Genomic DNA, 12,434 nt, shown 5'->3' with positions numbered 1-12,434 from the left:
TTGCACCCTGGCACAGTGCGTTCCCCAGGACACGCGATCCGCTCAGAGGCGTGCGGTTTATTCTCAGGACACGCCGCCCATCGCAGGGCACGCTCCCTACCCCAGCGCACGCGGCCCGTGCCGGTCCCGGAGGCGGGCGCTGCCCGGGGCGGTGCTCGGGGCGGTGCGGGCCGGGCGGGCGGAGCTGCGGGGCCGCGCCCCCGGGAGAGCCGGGCCCGGCGGCGGCGGCGGCGGCGCCGTCAGTGCGGCAGCGGCGGCGGCGGCGGCGGAATGGCGGAGGCGGCGGAGGGGCCGGCGCGGCGCGGGAAGCGGACGGGAGCCGAGGCCGGGGCCGCGGCGGAGGAGCCGGCGGAGGCCGAGCGGGCCGCGCGGCGGCGGCGGAGGTGGATGGCGGGGCCGGGGCCGAGGCCGCGGCCGGGACCGGGATGGGGATGGGGTCCGGGATGGTGATGGGGTCCGGGACCGTGATGGGGACCCGTGGCGGGGCTGGCAGCGCCCGGTGGGCGCTGGCCGCGGTGCTGGCCCGGCCCGGCCCTCACTCATCTCCCGGGACAGCTTGCAGCCGGCGGCGGACATCCAGGGAACCACTGTCCTGCATGACACCATCAGCGACCGCCCGCAGCCCCTGCCCGGTGAGCACCGGGAGAGGCGCCGGCCCAGCCCCGGGCCCCGCCGGGATGGGACGCTGCCGGTCCCGGTGCTGGACCCAGCTGCACGGGCAGTGCTCGCTGCTGACCCTGTCCCGCCTCCCCATCGTTCCCAGCAAGGTACTTTGACACGAAGACCACGGAGCCCATCAGCTTCTTCTTGACCGGCCTGGAGGAGCTGCTGGCCTGGCAGCCCAACAGCAACGATGAGTTCAATGTGTCAGCCGTGCCCCTGGCCAAGCGGCAGCCCCCGCTCCACAGCAGCAGGCCCCGGACGCTGGTGTGCCACGACATGCGTGGCGGGTACCTGGAGGACAGGTACGTGCTAGGTGGAAGGTAAAAGGGAGGTGTGACACTGGAACTCAGCGTCTCCAAGCCCAAGGCAGTTCTGTTTCTGTCTGGCACATCTCCTGCCGGCTCAGCCGCAGGTGAACAGGGATATGGGGTGTTTGGCTCAGTGCTTGGGGAGCCTTGCTCAGGCTGGGATGTTCAGAGGTGGCTCAGTGCCACAACTCTGCCCAGCTCCCGGCTGTGAGTCAGGCTCCTACCCAGCTCCACAGCGTCTGTTAGCGTCCTTCCTGCACTGCCCAACCCTTTTCCTTCTGCAGGTTCATCCAGGGCTCGGCCACACGCAACCCCTATGTCTTCTACCACTGGCGCTACATCGACATCTTCGTCTACTTCAGCCACCACACTGTGACCATCCCGCCCGTGGTCTGGACCAACGCGGCACACCGGAACAGCGTCCCCGTGCTGGGTAGGGGCAGGGCTGGCCTGGGGCAGCTCCAGCAGCGAGGTGGATTCCCCAGGACGTGCGGCTGACGCTGCCCTGGTCCCCGCAGGCACGTTCATCACGGAGTGGACAGATGGGGAGAAGCTGTGCGAGGCGTTCCTGGCCGGCGGGGAGGAGGCGTACGGCGCCGTGGCCGAGCAGCTGGCGCGCATCGCCCAGCACTACCGCTTCGATGGCTGGCTGGTCAACATCGAGAACAAGCTGAGCGTGAGTCCTGCTGGCCCTGCTCGCTGCCCTGCTGGCCCTGCTCGCTGCCCTGCTGGCCCTGCTGGCCCTGCTGGCTGCCCTGCCTCTGTGCTGTTCCCCCGGGGAGGGAGCCCCCTGCCCCCTGCCCCATGCCCTCACCCCCTCATCCACCTGTGTCTCTATCTCTCCTGGCAGGCGGCAGCTGTGGGGAACCTGCGCCTCTTCCTGCGGGACCTGACAGCACGGGTGCACAGCGCTGTGCCAGGGGGGCTGGTGATCTGGTATGACAGCGTCCTGAAGGATGGCACACTGAGGTGGCAGAACGAGCTGAATGATCAGAATAGGTGAGGATGGCAAAACTGTCCCTGGGCAGGGGCACGAGCCCACCCATGGCAGCGGTCAGACACAACCTGCATGGCCCTTGGTGAGGCCACAGCATCTGCCACTGTGCCCCTTGTCCCCAGGATGTTCTTTGATGCCTGTGACGGGCTGTTCACCAACTACAACTGGAAGGAGGAGCAGCTGGAGCGCTCGCAGAGGCTGGCTGGTCCACGCCTAAATGATGTCTATGTCGGCGTTGATGTCTTTGCCCGTGGAGATGTCATTGGTGGTGGCTTCGACACTGACAAGGTGGGTGTGACAGGGCTGGACCAGAGTGTGACCCTGACCTCCCCCAGTGCAGGGCTCTGAGCTCCCACTGAGGGCCCTTCTGGGCTGCTAACCTGGGGATGAACTGGTGAGGAGTGAGGGTTCCCAGAGTGCTGGCCATGCATGAAAAAATCCCAGTGCTGCCATCCCTGGAGAGGGAGATGCTGCAGCACACCCCTCTGGTGTCCTGCCCCACCACGGGGCCAGTGGAACCTGGGGGGAGTGGGGACAGGACAGGGGACAAGGTGACCTGGCCTGGCCCATGCTGCTCACTGCCTGTTCCTGCAGTCCCTGCGCCTGATCCGCCAGTTTGGCCTCTCTGCAGCCATCTTCGCTCCTGGCTGGGTCTACGAGCACCTGGGCAAGGAAAACTTCCTGCAGAACGAGAACAGGTGAGGGCAGCTCAGCAGGGTGAGTACTGGGGGAGGAATGGGGCTCGGAGTGCCCTGGCTCAGGAGGGCTGTGGGCCAGTGGGACACAGCCAAAGGGACACTGTGGCTGTCAGAACACCGTGGCTGCTGACCAGGAGCAGCTGGCTCCTTTCTGCCCCAGGTGAGGTGATACCTGAGGCCGTGCAGGGCAGTGACCATAACAGGGGTCCCTGCCCTGACACCCACCTTTGCCTCCAGGTTCTGGGGCTCGCTGGCAGAGTACCTGCCCACGCACAGCATTTGCACACTGCCTCTCACCACCTCCTTCAGCCTGGGCATGGGCACCAGCACATTCCTGGATGGGAAGGTGGGTGCAGGGTGACAGCTCTGCTCTGGTCAGACTGGACTGGGCTGGGCAGGGAGGTCCCTGCTCTCGGCTCCCCCAGCTCAGCTCTCCCTGTGCTGTAGGATGAAGACTCTGGGCCCTGGTACGACCTGAGCGCACAGGACATCCAGCCGCTGTACCCGGAGCAGCAGGGCACGCTGAGCACCAGCTGCTGCCTGCAGGATGCCTGGTGTGGGGGCAGCTCCCTGCAGCTGCAGGGCACCATTCCCCCCGGCGAGGAGCGCGTGGCTGTCCGGTGAGCTCAGCAAAGCCCTTTACCCCTCCTCAGCACTGGGCTGGCACCATGTCAGCCTGACATGGCCTGCATGGCCCAAGCTGTGTGGCCCTGGGCCTTGTGGCGAGTGTGCCCAGGCTCTGCCCACACCGCCCAGCACACCTAACATGATGCACCTTCTCTTTGTCTCTCTCTCTCTTTGTCTCTGTCTCTCTTTGGGTGGATCTGGGGTCATCAGCCTCTTCTCTTTGCAGATGCCAGCCCCTCCCAAGCTCTTCCTGACCCTGCTCTACAAGCTGGAGGGGCCACAGCCCGATGACTTCACAGTGGCACTGGAGGTCACCACCTGGGACTCAGGGATTTGCTTCGAGGGCAACCCCACCTCTCTTCCTGGTGAGAACCCTGTCCCCCCGTGCTCTGTGCAGGGAGCACCTGCTACATCCCTCAGCCCTGACCTGGCTCCCTCTGGCAGAGCCCAATGGCCGGTACCACCCCCGGTTCCTGCCGGCGCCACCGCCCGGCCTCGCCAAGCTGCTCACCGCCTGCCACCGTGGCTCCCGTGGCTGGACCAGCTGGTGAGTGCCCTGCCTGCCTCCTGCATCCACAGGCACGTGTGGAATGCCAGGGCTCCCTGGTGCCATTCCTGCTCTGCCTCTTCCCTCGCAGGTGCTACGAGCTGGAGCTGCAGGACTGCAGCCTACGAGACCTGTCCCTGATTGTGTCCCGCCAGCAGCCCAGCCCGCAGGAGACACCGTTCACCTGCCTGCTTGGGGAGATCCGGGTGAGTGCCTGCTGCTGCCTGGTGAGGACACCTGCCCCGTGCCCCCCTTGTTCTGGGAAGGTGAGGGATGCCTGCCCTGGCCCTGACCGTGCTGTGGTTCCCTCACAGGTGCTGGACATGGCCAGCGTGGCGGCCTCCCCGCCGCAGGTGCAGGGCGTGACGGCCTCGCAGCTCTGGTGGCAGGAGGGCCCCGAGCCCGGGCAGCTCTCGCTCAGCCTCACCCTGCGCTGGTCCTTCCCGCCCGGCCGGGCCCGGTGGTTCCGTGTGCTGAGCCAGGGCGCCCGGTGCCGCGGGGGCCAGACGGCGCCGCAGGTGCTGGGGCTGGCGCAGGGCTGCCTGTTCCGCGCCGTGGGGCTGGCGCTGCCGCGGCCGGCGCCCGCGCAGTCCTGCCGGCTGGAGCTGCTCGTGGAGCCCGTGCTGCGGGACGAGCTGCCCGTGGAGCCTGAGCGCTGGGGCCGCCTCGTGCTGGTCTATTCCGCACCAGGCAGTGGCGCCAGCTCAGATGGGCATTAAAGCAGCTGTGGTGCAGCCCGTGCCGTGTCTCCTCCATGCGGCGGGTGGGCTGTGGGTGGGGGACACACAGAGAGGCTGCATTTCATCACCTGGGGCTGGGGCATCCCTTTCCTCCCACCGCTGTGGTTGTGCTCAGCCCTCTCTGTGGGGGCCCACTGGGTGCTGACCAGCCACTGCCAGGGACCCCTAGCATGTGTGACCCCAGACTGGGGCACCTGCCCTGAGAACCCCACCAGCTCCTGCAGCCCTCACTGCCTTAGGCTGGCTGCCACAGGCTGGGGATACTGGCCCTAAGACCAGCACGGGCTCTGCAGCAGCCCAGGCTAGGTGACTGCTGTGCTCATTAAGGTGGACCCAGCTCAGTGCCACCAGCCTACGCTGCCTCCCCTGAGCATCTTGTGAGGAGGAGAGAAAATTTATAGCAGCAATTATTTTCTCACAGTCTGGTGAGCAAGCAATTAGCAGGCAGGAGCAGCGGAGCAGTGGGGTCCCAAGCCCTGTCCCCAAACAATACAGGCTCTGCCAGGGACACCAATCCCAGCAGTGGAGCTGCTGCTCCTAAGGCTCAGGAATGTATTACCTGATAGCTTGAAGAATGAAGGGCTAGGCCCAGCCGGGAGAGGGCTCTTCATGCAGCACCCTGCTCCCTCACCATGGCGAGGCTGGGGGCCCCGAGGGTGCCCCACTTGCCCACAGGCTGTGGCCCCCTGCCCAGCCAGATCCGCTGTAGCCGCCACAGCCCCGCGCAACCAGTCAAAACCTGAGTCGCCCTGGTTGAAGAAAGAAATCTTTATTAATAATTTCAATAATAATAATAATAATAATAATAATAATAATAATAATAATAATAATAATAATAATACTGTTTATTAGAATGGTCACACTTTGAAGCATACAGGGTGGGCCGGCGCCAGCCCGCACGCTGGGGCGGCACGGGGGTGCTGTAAGGGAGAAGCCAGTACAGCGATGGACGGAGCTTTGTACAGGGAGCGGGGCCGGGGCTATGTACACAGGGAATAGAAAAGGGGGAGCTCATCGCTGGGGCGTCGGGGGCGTCTGCAGACTATAAAGTGAGGTTTGAGGAGCGGCAGAGCCGGAAGGGCGCGGGACGGCGCTGCACCCCGGGATGGGCCCCGCAGCGCCCCGTGCCACAACGTGCCGCTACTGCGGCCCAGCCTCGCGGCTCGGGTGGGTCCCTCGTGGGGGATGCAGCGGCCGAGACCCCGCACCCAGGGCTGGGGGCATCCCGCTGCCAGGGCAGGGACGGGTGGCCGTGAGCGTGTCCCGCGCCGCAGAGCGAGCGGGAGCGGGACTGGGGCAGGCCTGGCCCAGCTTTGCTCAGCGCTGGTCCAGGCAGGGCGGGAGCGCGGGTGTCAGGGAAGGAGGGAGAAAGAAGAAGGGGAAGGGGTCACAAGCGAGTTGCAAGCTCCTCTTAACAAAAATTCCCTTTAAAAGGCAGAGGGTCATCCCCTGCAATACCTCAGCACCGCATCCGCGCCGCCGCCCCAGTTCCGCGCTGGAGCTGAGGCCTCGCACTCCTGACACGCCGATGGCCGCCAGCGCCGGGTGGCACCAAGCCACGTCCCCACCCTGTCACCCGGCCCCGCGAGCCGGGCAGGGCGCAGCGCTCTGCCGGCACCCCCAGCGCTGCTGCACCGGGGAAAGGAAGACGTGGCGCCCAGGCCCTGCGCCCGGGCGGGGAGGGCCCCCCGGACCCCGCGGACCCTCACGCCTGCCTGCGCCGGCTCCCTCCCTGCGGGGCTGTGGGGCCGGGGGCTGGGGGTCCCTCCGTCCGGCGCGTCCGACCGCCGGGGCTCGCCGCGGCTCCTCTGGGACTCGCTCACTCCGTGTGTGTGGACAGTTGGGGCTCACTTGGCTGCTGCCGCTTGCCTTGCTTTCTCTTTTTTTTGTTTGGCTTTTCTTTCTTTTTTTTTTTTTTTTTTTGTCGCTTCGCTTTTAAATTTTATATTTTGGGGTTCTTTTTTTGTTTTGTATGTGTGTGGATATTTTTGCCCTTCCTGGTCCCAGAAGGAAACGGCCACAGGTTCACTACAACAGAAACAAGAGAGGCAGGTCTTTCGCTGGAGCACTCAGGCCGAGCAGGTGGCTGGAGGAACACAGGCACCGTCCCAGCCTGGCCCATCACACCCAGCTCTGCAGCCAGCCCAGCCCATCACACCTGGCCCAGGATCCTGAACCCACCCCAGGCCCCACAGCTGGCAGCAACCCAGCTGGCTCCTCTCTCTCCTACGGGGGCAGAGGGGCTGCTCGGGGGGCTGCTGTCACCCCAAGCCCCAGCGCCTGTGGAGCGAGCATCCCTGCAGGCTGAGCATGCCCTGCCCCATGGGGGATGAGCCCTGAGCAGAGAGGGGACCCGGGCGCTGCTGGGGCTCGGGGCTGGTCCCGGGGCGGGCAGATGCTGCAGGAGAGGCGGCAGGACGGAGCGGCTGAGGTAACCCTCAGGGTGTGGGTGCTGCAGGTAACCCTCAGGTGTGGGTGCTGCAGGTAACCCTCAGGTGTGGGTGCTGCAGGTAACCCTCAGGTGTGGGTGCTGCAGGTAACCCTCAGGGTGTGGGTGCTGCAGGTAACCCTCAGGTGTGGGTGCTGCAGGTAACCCTCAGGGTGTGGGTGCTGCAGGTAACCCTCAGGTGTGGGTGCTGCAGGTAACCCTCAGGGTGTGGGTGCTGCAGGTAACCCTCAGGTGTGGGTGCTGCAGGTAACCCTCAGGGTGTGGGTGCTGCAGGTAACCCTCAGGTGTGGGTGCTGCAGGTAACCCTCAGGGTGTGGGTGCTGTGGCCCCACAGAGCCCGGCGGCCCCACAGAGCCCGGCGCCAGCCCCGGGCAGCACCCGCGGCTCCTGCGCAGGCTCGGCCTCGGCTCTGTCTGCCTGGTTGGGTTTGGTGCTAGTGAGCATCGGGGGCAGTGGTGGGGGGGCTGGGTCTGTCTTGCTAGTAGGGAGTGAAGCGGCTGTACCCTCCTCGGTATAGACTAGCCTGCAACATCAAAGATGAAAAAAAAGCCAATCAGTATTCAGAGATAGCCAAAGCCCTTTTTCTCTTTTTTTTTTTTTTTTTTTCCTCTCCTCTTTCAAATGACACCAAATCGCTGCTGTCCTTGGGATGCAAGGGGCAGGCAGGGCCAGTGCTGCCCGGGCTCTGTGGTGGCCGTGGGCACTGCCCTGTGCCTCCAGCGTGGCACTGCCGTGCCACGCCTGCCAAGGAGCTGCCCCATCCCTGCTGTGGCACTGAGCTGAAAACCCCCAGGGTGCCGTGCCTGTGCCCCCTCACTAGCAGCTGCCCAGGGAGTCAAAAGGCAGAAAAAGGCAGGTTGGCTTTGCAATCCCAGCCGTGAGTGCGATTTTTCATCTTTGATGCTGTCAGAGCTGGCCAAGAGCTGTGGTGTGTGAGGGGCTGCGGTGCCCCCCGTGTGTGGCTGCATGAGGGGCTCTGGGGACACTGTCCTGCACTGGGATGGCAGAGGGCTCCTGCAGCCTGCCCAGGGCACAGCCAGGCCCCTGGAAGTGGTGTGGATGGGCAGGACTGTGCGGGGTGTGAGGGGAAGGAGGGGCAGGGTGTGGGGTGGGGGTTCCTCTCCTGCAGACAGAGCCAGGCAGGGGCTGTGCCATTCCCAGTGCCCTCCCACAGCCCCTGCCCTGTGCCCCACGCTGTGCCAGACCCCTCCCCGGGCTGCCTGCAGCCCCCCGGGAAGCAGAGGAAGGCCGAGGGGCTGCTCTTACCATGGTGCCGATGCTGTACGTGGCGGCGGGGCCGATGGTATGGTGGTAGGGGTCTGCTGCTGCGTACACTCTGCCGTAGCTAGGAGCAAACAGTGGGGTGTTAGTGACAGAGCTGGGGCCCTGTGTCCCCTCTGAGCCCTCCCTCTCTCCCAACTGCACCTGGGAGCCCCCCGGCATCTCCCTGCTCCCCCTGCAGTGGTGCCGACCCTTTCCAGCTGAGCCCTGACGGGAGCAAGGGGTCCCTGCCTGCGGGACACCCTCTCCATGCCTGACTCTGTCCTGTCCCTCAGCACTCAGCAGCTGGGGTGTCAGGGTGGGACGTGCAGGGTGCCACGGGGCTCCCCCAGGTGCCACGGGGCCCCCCCAGGTGCCATGCCCGGTGCTCACCTGTCGCTGTAGGCGGCCGCTGCTGCTGCGGGCTGGGCGTACCTGTAGGCAGCATAGCCCCCCTGTGGGAGAGACACTGGTCAGGGGCTGCACCCACTGGGAATGGGGCTGGGGGCAGCTGGGTGCCCCATGGCACTGCACAGAGAGGTGCGGGGCACACAGGGGGCTGGTGCCAGTGCCACTGCGCACGCAACAGCCTCATTCCCATTCCCCAGGGGCCTTCACAAACATTAACCTTAAAAAATTAAATTTCCAGAGAAGAGACTGTCACCTCCCCTCTCGCTTTAATGAGGTGTCACGTTAGATAAATCCTTCAGTGCCCGCCTGAAATATCACCGCTGGCTGCTCAGACACGGAGGTTAAACGCGGGCGTAAGGAACTGAGGCCGTAAATCTTGTGTGGCACCAGCCCTGCAAGGGCTGGCAGGGGCACAGGGCTGGGCACAGGATCCTGTGTGCTGTGTGCCGCCCAGACTGCTCTGCAGAAGCTGTGCTGGGGTCATGCTCTTGCTGCTGCCCAGGGGAAGGGGTTGGGGTGGGGCAGAGCCCACCAGAGACCTGTGTGATGCCCCCTGTGCTGGCATGGGGTCCCTGTCACAGCCCAGCCCCGGGCACTTACGTAGATCTCAGCTCCGTAGAACCCATCCTGGTAGACGACCCTGGAAATGAGGCAGAGGCATCAGAGCCTGGCAAGAGCCCCTGGGTGAGGGCAGCGGGGTGAGGGCACTGAATGGGGCAAGGAGTGGCTGTCCATGCCCCAAAGGCACCTCTGGGCTGGGATTGCGGGCAGGGACTTGGGCACATGCAGAGGGCAGGGCAGGAGGTTCCCAAAGCAGGATCTCTGCTGGGGGCAGCCAAGCAGCCACAGATGGCCATGGCTGTGTCTGTGACCAACGGCACCCCAGCTGGGTTTCCATTGAACCACCCATCCTGGCTGGAATAACGCCCTGTGCCTTGGTGGGCAGGAGGCTGCTGAGCGTGCGGCTCACCCCGGGCAGCAGAGTGGGGCTGGGGCAGAGCCTGTGGCCAGGCAGGAGCTGCAGGGGCTGCAGGGGCAGAGCCTGTGGCCAGGCAGGTGCCGCAGGAGCTGCAGCCCGTTCCTGACGGGCCTGGCAGTGCCAGCACAGCCCCGGGTGGTGTGGCAGTCCTGTCCCCCCCAGCAGCCGCCGGTACTCACGCGCCGTAGGCGGGGATGGGCGGCGGCGGCGGCGCGGCGCGGAAGGTGTTGTACACGGCACGGCCCCGGCCCCGCAGGTGCGCCCCTCGGTAGGCCACGGCCGTCCCCGTGGCGGGGTACGGGAACCCCGTTACTGCAGGAGGCAGGGACACCTGTGGGCTGTGCACAGCGGGAGCACAGAGCCCACACCGGGCACCTGTGGCACAGCCCACCCTGTTCCCTCAGGTCCCGTGGGGATGCTGGGCAAGGGGATGGGATGGGATAGGATACAGGATAGGATAGGATAGGATACAGGATAGGATAGGATAGGATAGGATAGGATAGGATAGGATAGGATAGGATAGGATAGGATAGGATAGGATAGGATAGGATAGGATAGGATAGGAGGAACTGTCCAGACAGGTGTGAAGTACAGGGAGAGGGGCCAGGGGCTGCTCACAGGGCAGAGCTGACGTTTGGGGGGAACCCACAGCAGGTACTGCTGCAGCCCGACCTTACCTGCGTAGAATTCGGGGCCGTAGACTGCTCCCACCACCGGGTTCAGCTTCCAGCCTGTGGGCAGGGAGAGCTGGTGAGGACAGGGCACTCTCCATGGTGCCCTGAGGGGCAGCAGCCCCATCCCCAGGCAGAGAGAGGGCATGGGGGCTGCACTCCTGCACTGGGCAGGAGCAGCTGCTCTCCCATTTGCCCGCAGTGTGTAGGGCACTCACTACCAGAGCTCCACTGCAGCCAGGCAGTGAGGGTGCCCCGAGGTGCCCCTGCCTGCTGCAGCCCTGCTCCCCAGACACTGGCCTTACCGTTGGTGTAGGGGTTGGCCACCTTCTTGTTGGTCATGACTCGGGCCGTGGCGTTGTTCACCTGCGGAGAGAGGGACGGGCTCAGTGCCTGAGGACGTGGGGCTGGCCAGGCTGGGTCCAGGGCCCGCTCGGCTGCAGCCAGCTCCCCTTGCTGCTGCTGCTGCTGCTGCTGCTTTGGGTGCTGGAGCAGGGGATGCAGTGCACCAGGGACACGAGACACGGCTCTGCCTGCAGCACCCGCTGTGCACAGCCCTGCCCGTGCCTCCAGCAGCCCGGACCTCCATCTGCAACTGTGAGCGTGGCTCAGGCTGCTGGCTGGTGCCCCCAGCGCTGCGGTGCCATGCTCAGGCTGAGCCCAACATGCTGCCCCTGAGCTCCTGCCCGGTTTTGTTGGATGATATTTTCCTTGTCCGTGGGGCATTGCTGTGCCTGGCCAGGCTCCCTCTCTGCCGTCAGCACTGCTGGGGACATTCTGTCCCACTCCCTCTGCCATGTGCCTCCCTGTTCCCCACCACTCGCCAGCCACCAGCGGGGAGCTGCTGGCACACGGGCAGAGCCTGATCCTGTGCTAAGCCTGGAGAAATCAAAGCCTGTGGGGCTGGGCAGCTGCTGGCACTGCAGGTGTGGAGCTGCGGGTGGATGCTCCCTCCCAGCACAGAGCAGGGGGGTGGCATGCGGGGCAGAGCCCCAAAGCTCCCTGCAGAGCCTGGGGCGGGCATGGGGCTCTGCCAGCCTGGTCTGTGCCAGCAGAATGCAGCCCCAGCTGGCACCCAGCTCTCCGTGCAGCCGGGAGGGTCCTCTGGGCCCGACACTCCTTGTGCCAGGCGCCGACCTTCCCGCAGACATGCTCCCACCGTGCCACATTCAGGGACACATGCACGCGCTGGGCACTGCCCCCTGGGCACCCGGGGCTGCCCCAAGCACCCCCAGCCCGGGCAGGGGACACGCACACGCAGGCATGGCACGGCACTAGCACACTTATCTGAGCACCTCAATCTTCCGGCCCTCTACGATGGTGCCATTCAGCTTCTCCCGTGCCCGGTCGGCATCTGTGCTAGTTTCAAAAGTTACAAACCCAAAACCCTGTGAGCAGAGGAGAAAAGGAGAAAGAAAGAGACAGAGAGAGACAGAGAGAGGGTGTGGGGACAGAGAGAGAGAGGGGGTGAATCAGGAGAGCTGGCACAGGAGGTGAGGCTGCCACAGTGCAGAGATGAAGAGCCCGGGCTGGGGTCCCCGGGGGTCCCGGCTGAGGCCCCAGAATCGCCCACGAGCTGGGAGAAGAGTCTGGGAGAGGGGCACAGAAAGCGGGGAAGATACAACAGAGACATCCAGACGCAGAGGGACACGAGCTGCCCGTGGTGGGACACAGCGAGCCCTCTCCTCCCTCCAGTGCCGGGCGCAGGGACCCGCACCACCTCCCCAGCTGGCACCAACGGGGCACGGCATGCCAGGGTCCCATGGGACAGGAGAGGAGGGGAGAGCAGGTTACAGCACTGCTGGGCAACCTGGCTCCACTGGCACCCTCCCCGGGACTGGCTGTATGCTGCTGGCCATGGGCATCACCCACCTTGGAGCCCCGCTCATTGAAAATGATCTCCACGTCCAGGATTTTCCCAAATTGCTGCAAGTGGAGAGAACAGAGGGGTGAGTGCCTGCAAAGCCGCTGGCCCTGCACCCAGAGCTGCTGGCATGGGGCTCTGTGCAGGGATGGGCAGAGGGCTGCCTTGGGGCCAGACCTGGGCACCCCCGGGGTCATGCAGGGAAAGCCCTTGTCCCTCC

The 12,434-nt window shown here is 65.3% G+C and overlaps 2 protein-coding genes across 5 annotated transcripts in view; one reads left to right on the top strand and one right to left on the bottom strand.

Annotated features, from left to right (window-relative positions):
- The first annotated feature begins 270 nt into the window (after nt 1-270).
- ENGASE (endo-beta-N-acetylglucosaminidase) lies at nt 271-4,559 on the top strand. Its single transcript, XM_059485637.1, has 14 exons — nt 271-383; nt 556-632; nt 764-965; nt 1,256-1,404; nt 1,490-1,647; nt 1,822-1,970; nt 2,091-2,256; nt 2,563-2,666; nt 2,904-3,012; nt 3,114-3,286; nt 3,504-3,658; nt 3,738-3,840; nt 3,932-4,046; nt 4,155-4,559. The coding sequence occupies exons 1-14, from the start codon at nt 271-273 to the stop codon at nt 4,557-4,559; spliced, it is 2,178 nt and encodes a 725-aa protein (XP_059341620.1).
- An 873-nt stretch (nt 4,560-5,432) lies between these two features.
- RBFOX3 (RNA binding fox-1 homolog 3) overlaps nt 5,433-12,434 on the bottom strand; it is a 121,525-nt gene continuing 114,523 nt past the window's right edge. For 3 of the 4 annotated variants that reach the window (XM_059485817.1, XM_059485819.1, XM_059485818.1), the window contains exons 7-15: nt 12,223-12,276; nt 11,646-11,738; nt 10,656-10,716; nt 10,357-10,410; nt 9,859-9,991; nt 9,301-9,340; nt 8,683-8,744; nt 8,296-8,374; nt 7,351-7,552 (exon numbers count right to left, since the gene is read on the bottom strand). In XM_059485817.1, coding sequence (XP_059341800.1) covers nt 7,508-7,552; nt 8,296-8,374; nt 8,683-8,744; nt 9,301-9,340; nt 9,859-9,991; nt 10,357-10,410; nt 10,656-10,716; nt 11,646-11,738; nt 12,223-12,276 — 621 coding nt within the window. In that variant the 3' untranslated portion in view covers nt 7,351-7,507. Of the gene's footprint in view, nt 6,609-7,350; nt 7,553-8,295; nt 8,375-8,682; nt 8,745-9,300; nt 9,341-9,858; nt 9,992-10,356; nt 10,411-10,655; nt 10,717-11,645; nt 11,739-12,222; nt 12,277-12,434 lie in introns of those variants that run through there. The other variant, XM_059485820.1, reaches the window with a different exon arrangement.

This window comes from Ammospiza nelsoni, chromosome 19 (genome assembly GCF_027579445.1).
Source record: "Ammospiza nelsoni isolate bAmmNel1 chromosome 19, bAmmNel1.pri, whole genome shotgun sequence".
Taxonomy (NCBI): Eukaryota; Metazoa; Chordata; class Aves; order Passeriformes; family Passerellidae; genus Ammospiza; species Ammospiza nelsoni.
Note: the sequence above shows the minus strand (reverse complement) of the source record. Positions and strands in the feature narration are given on the sequence as shown.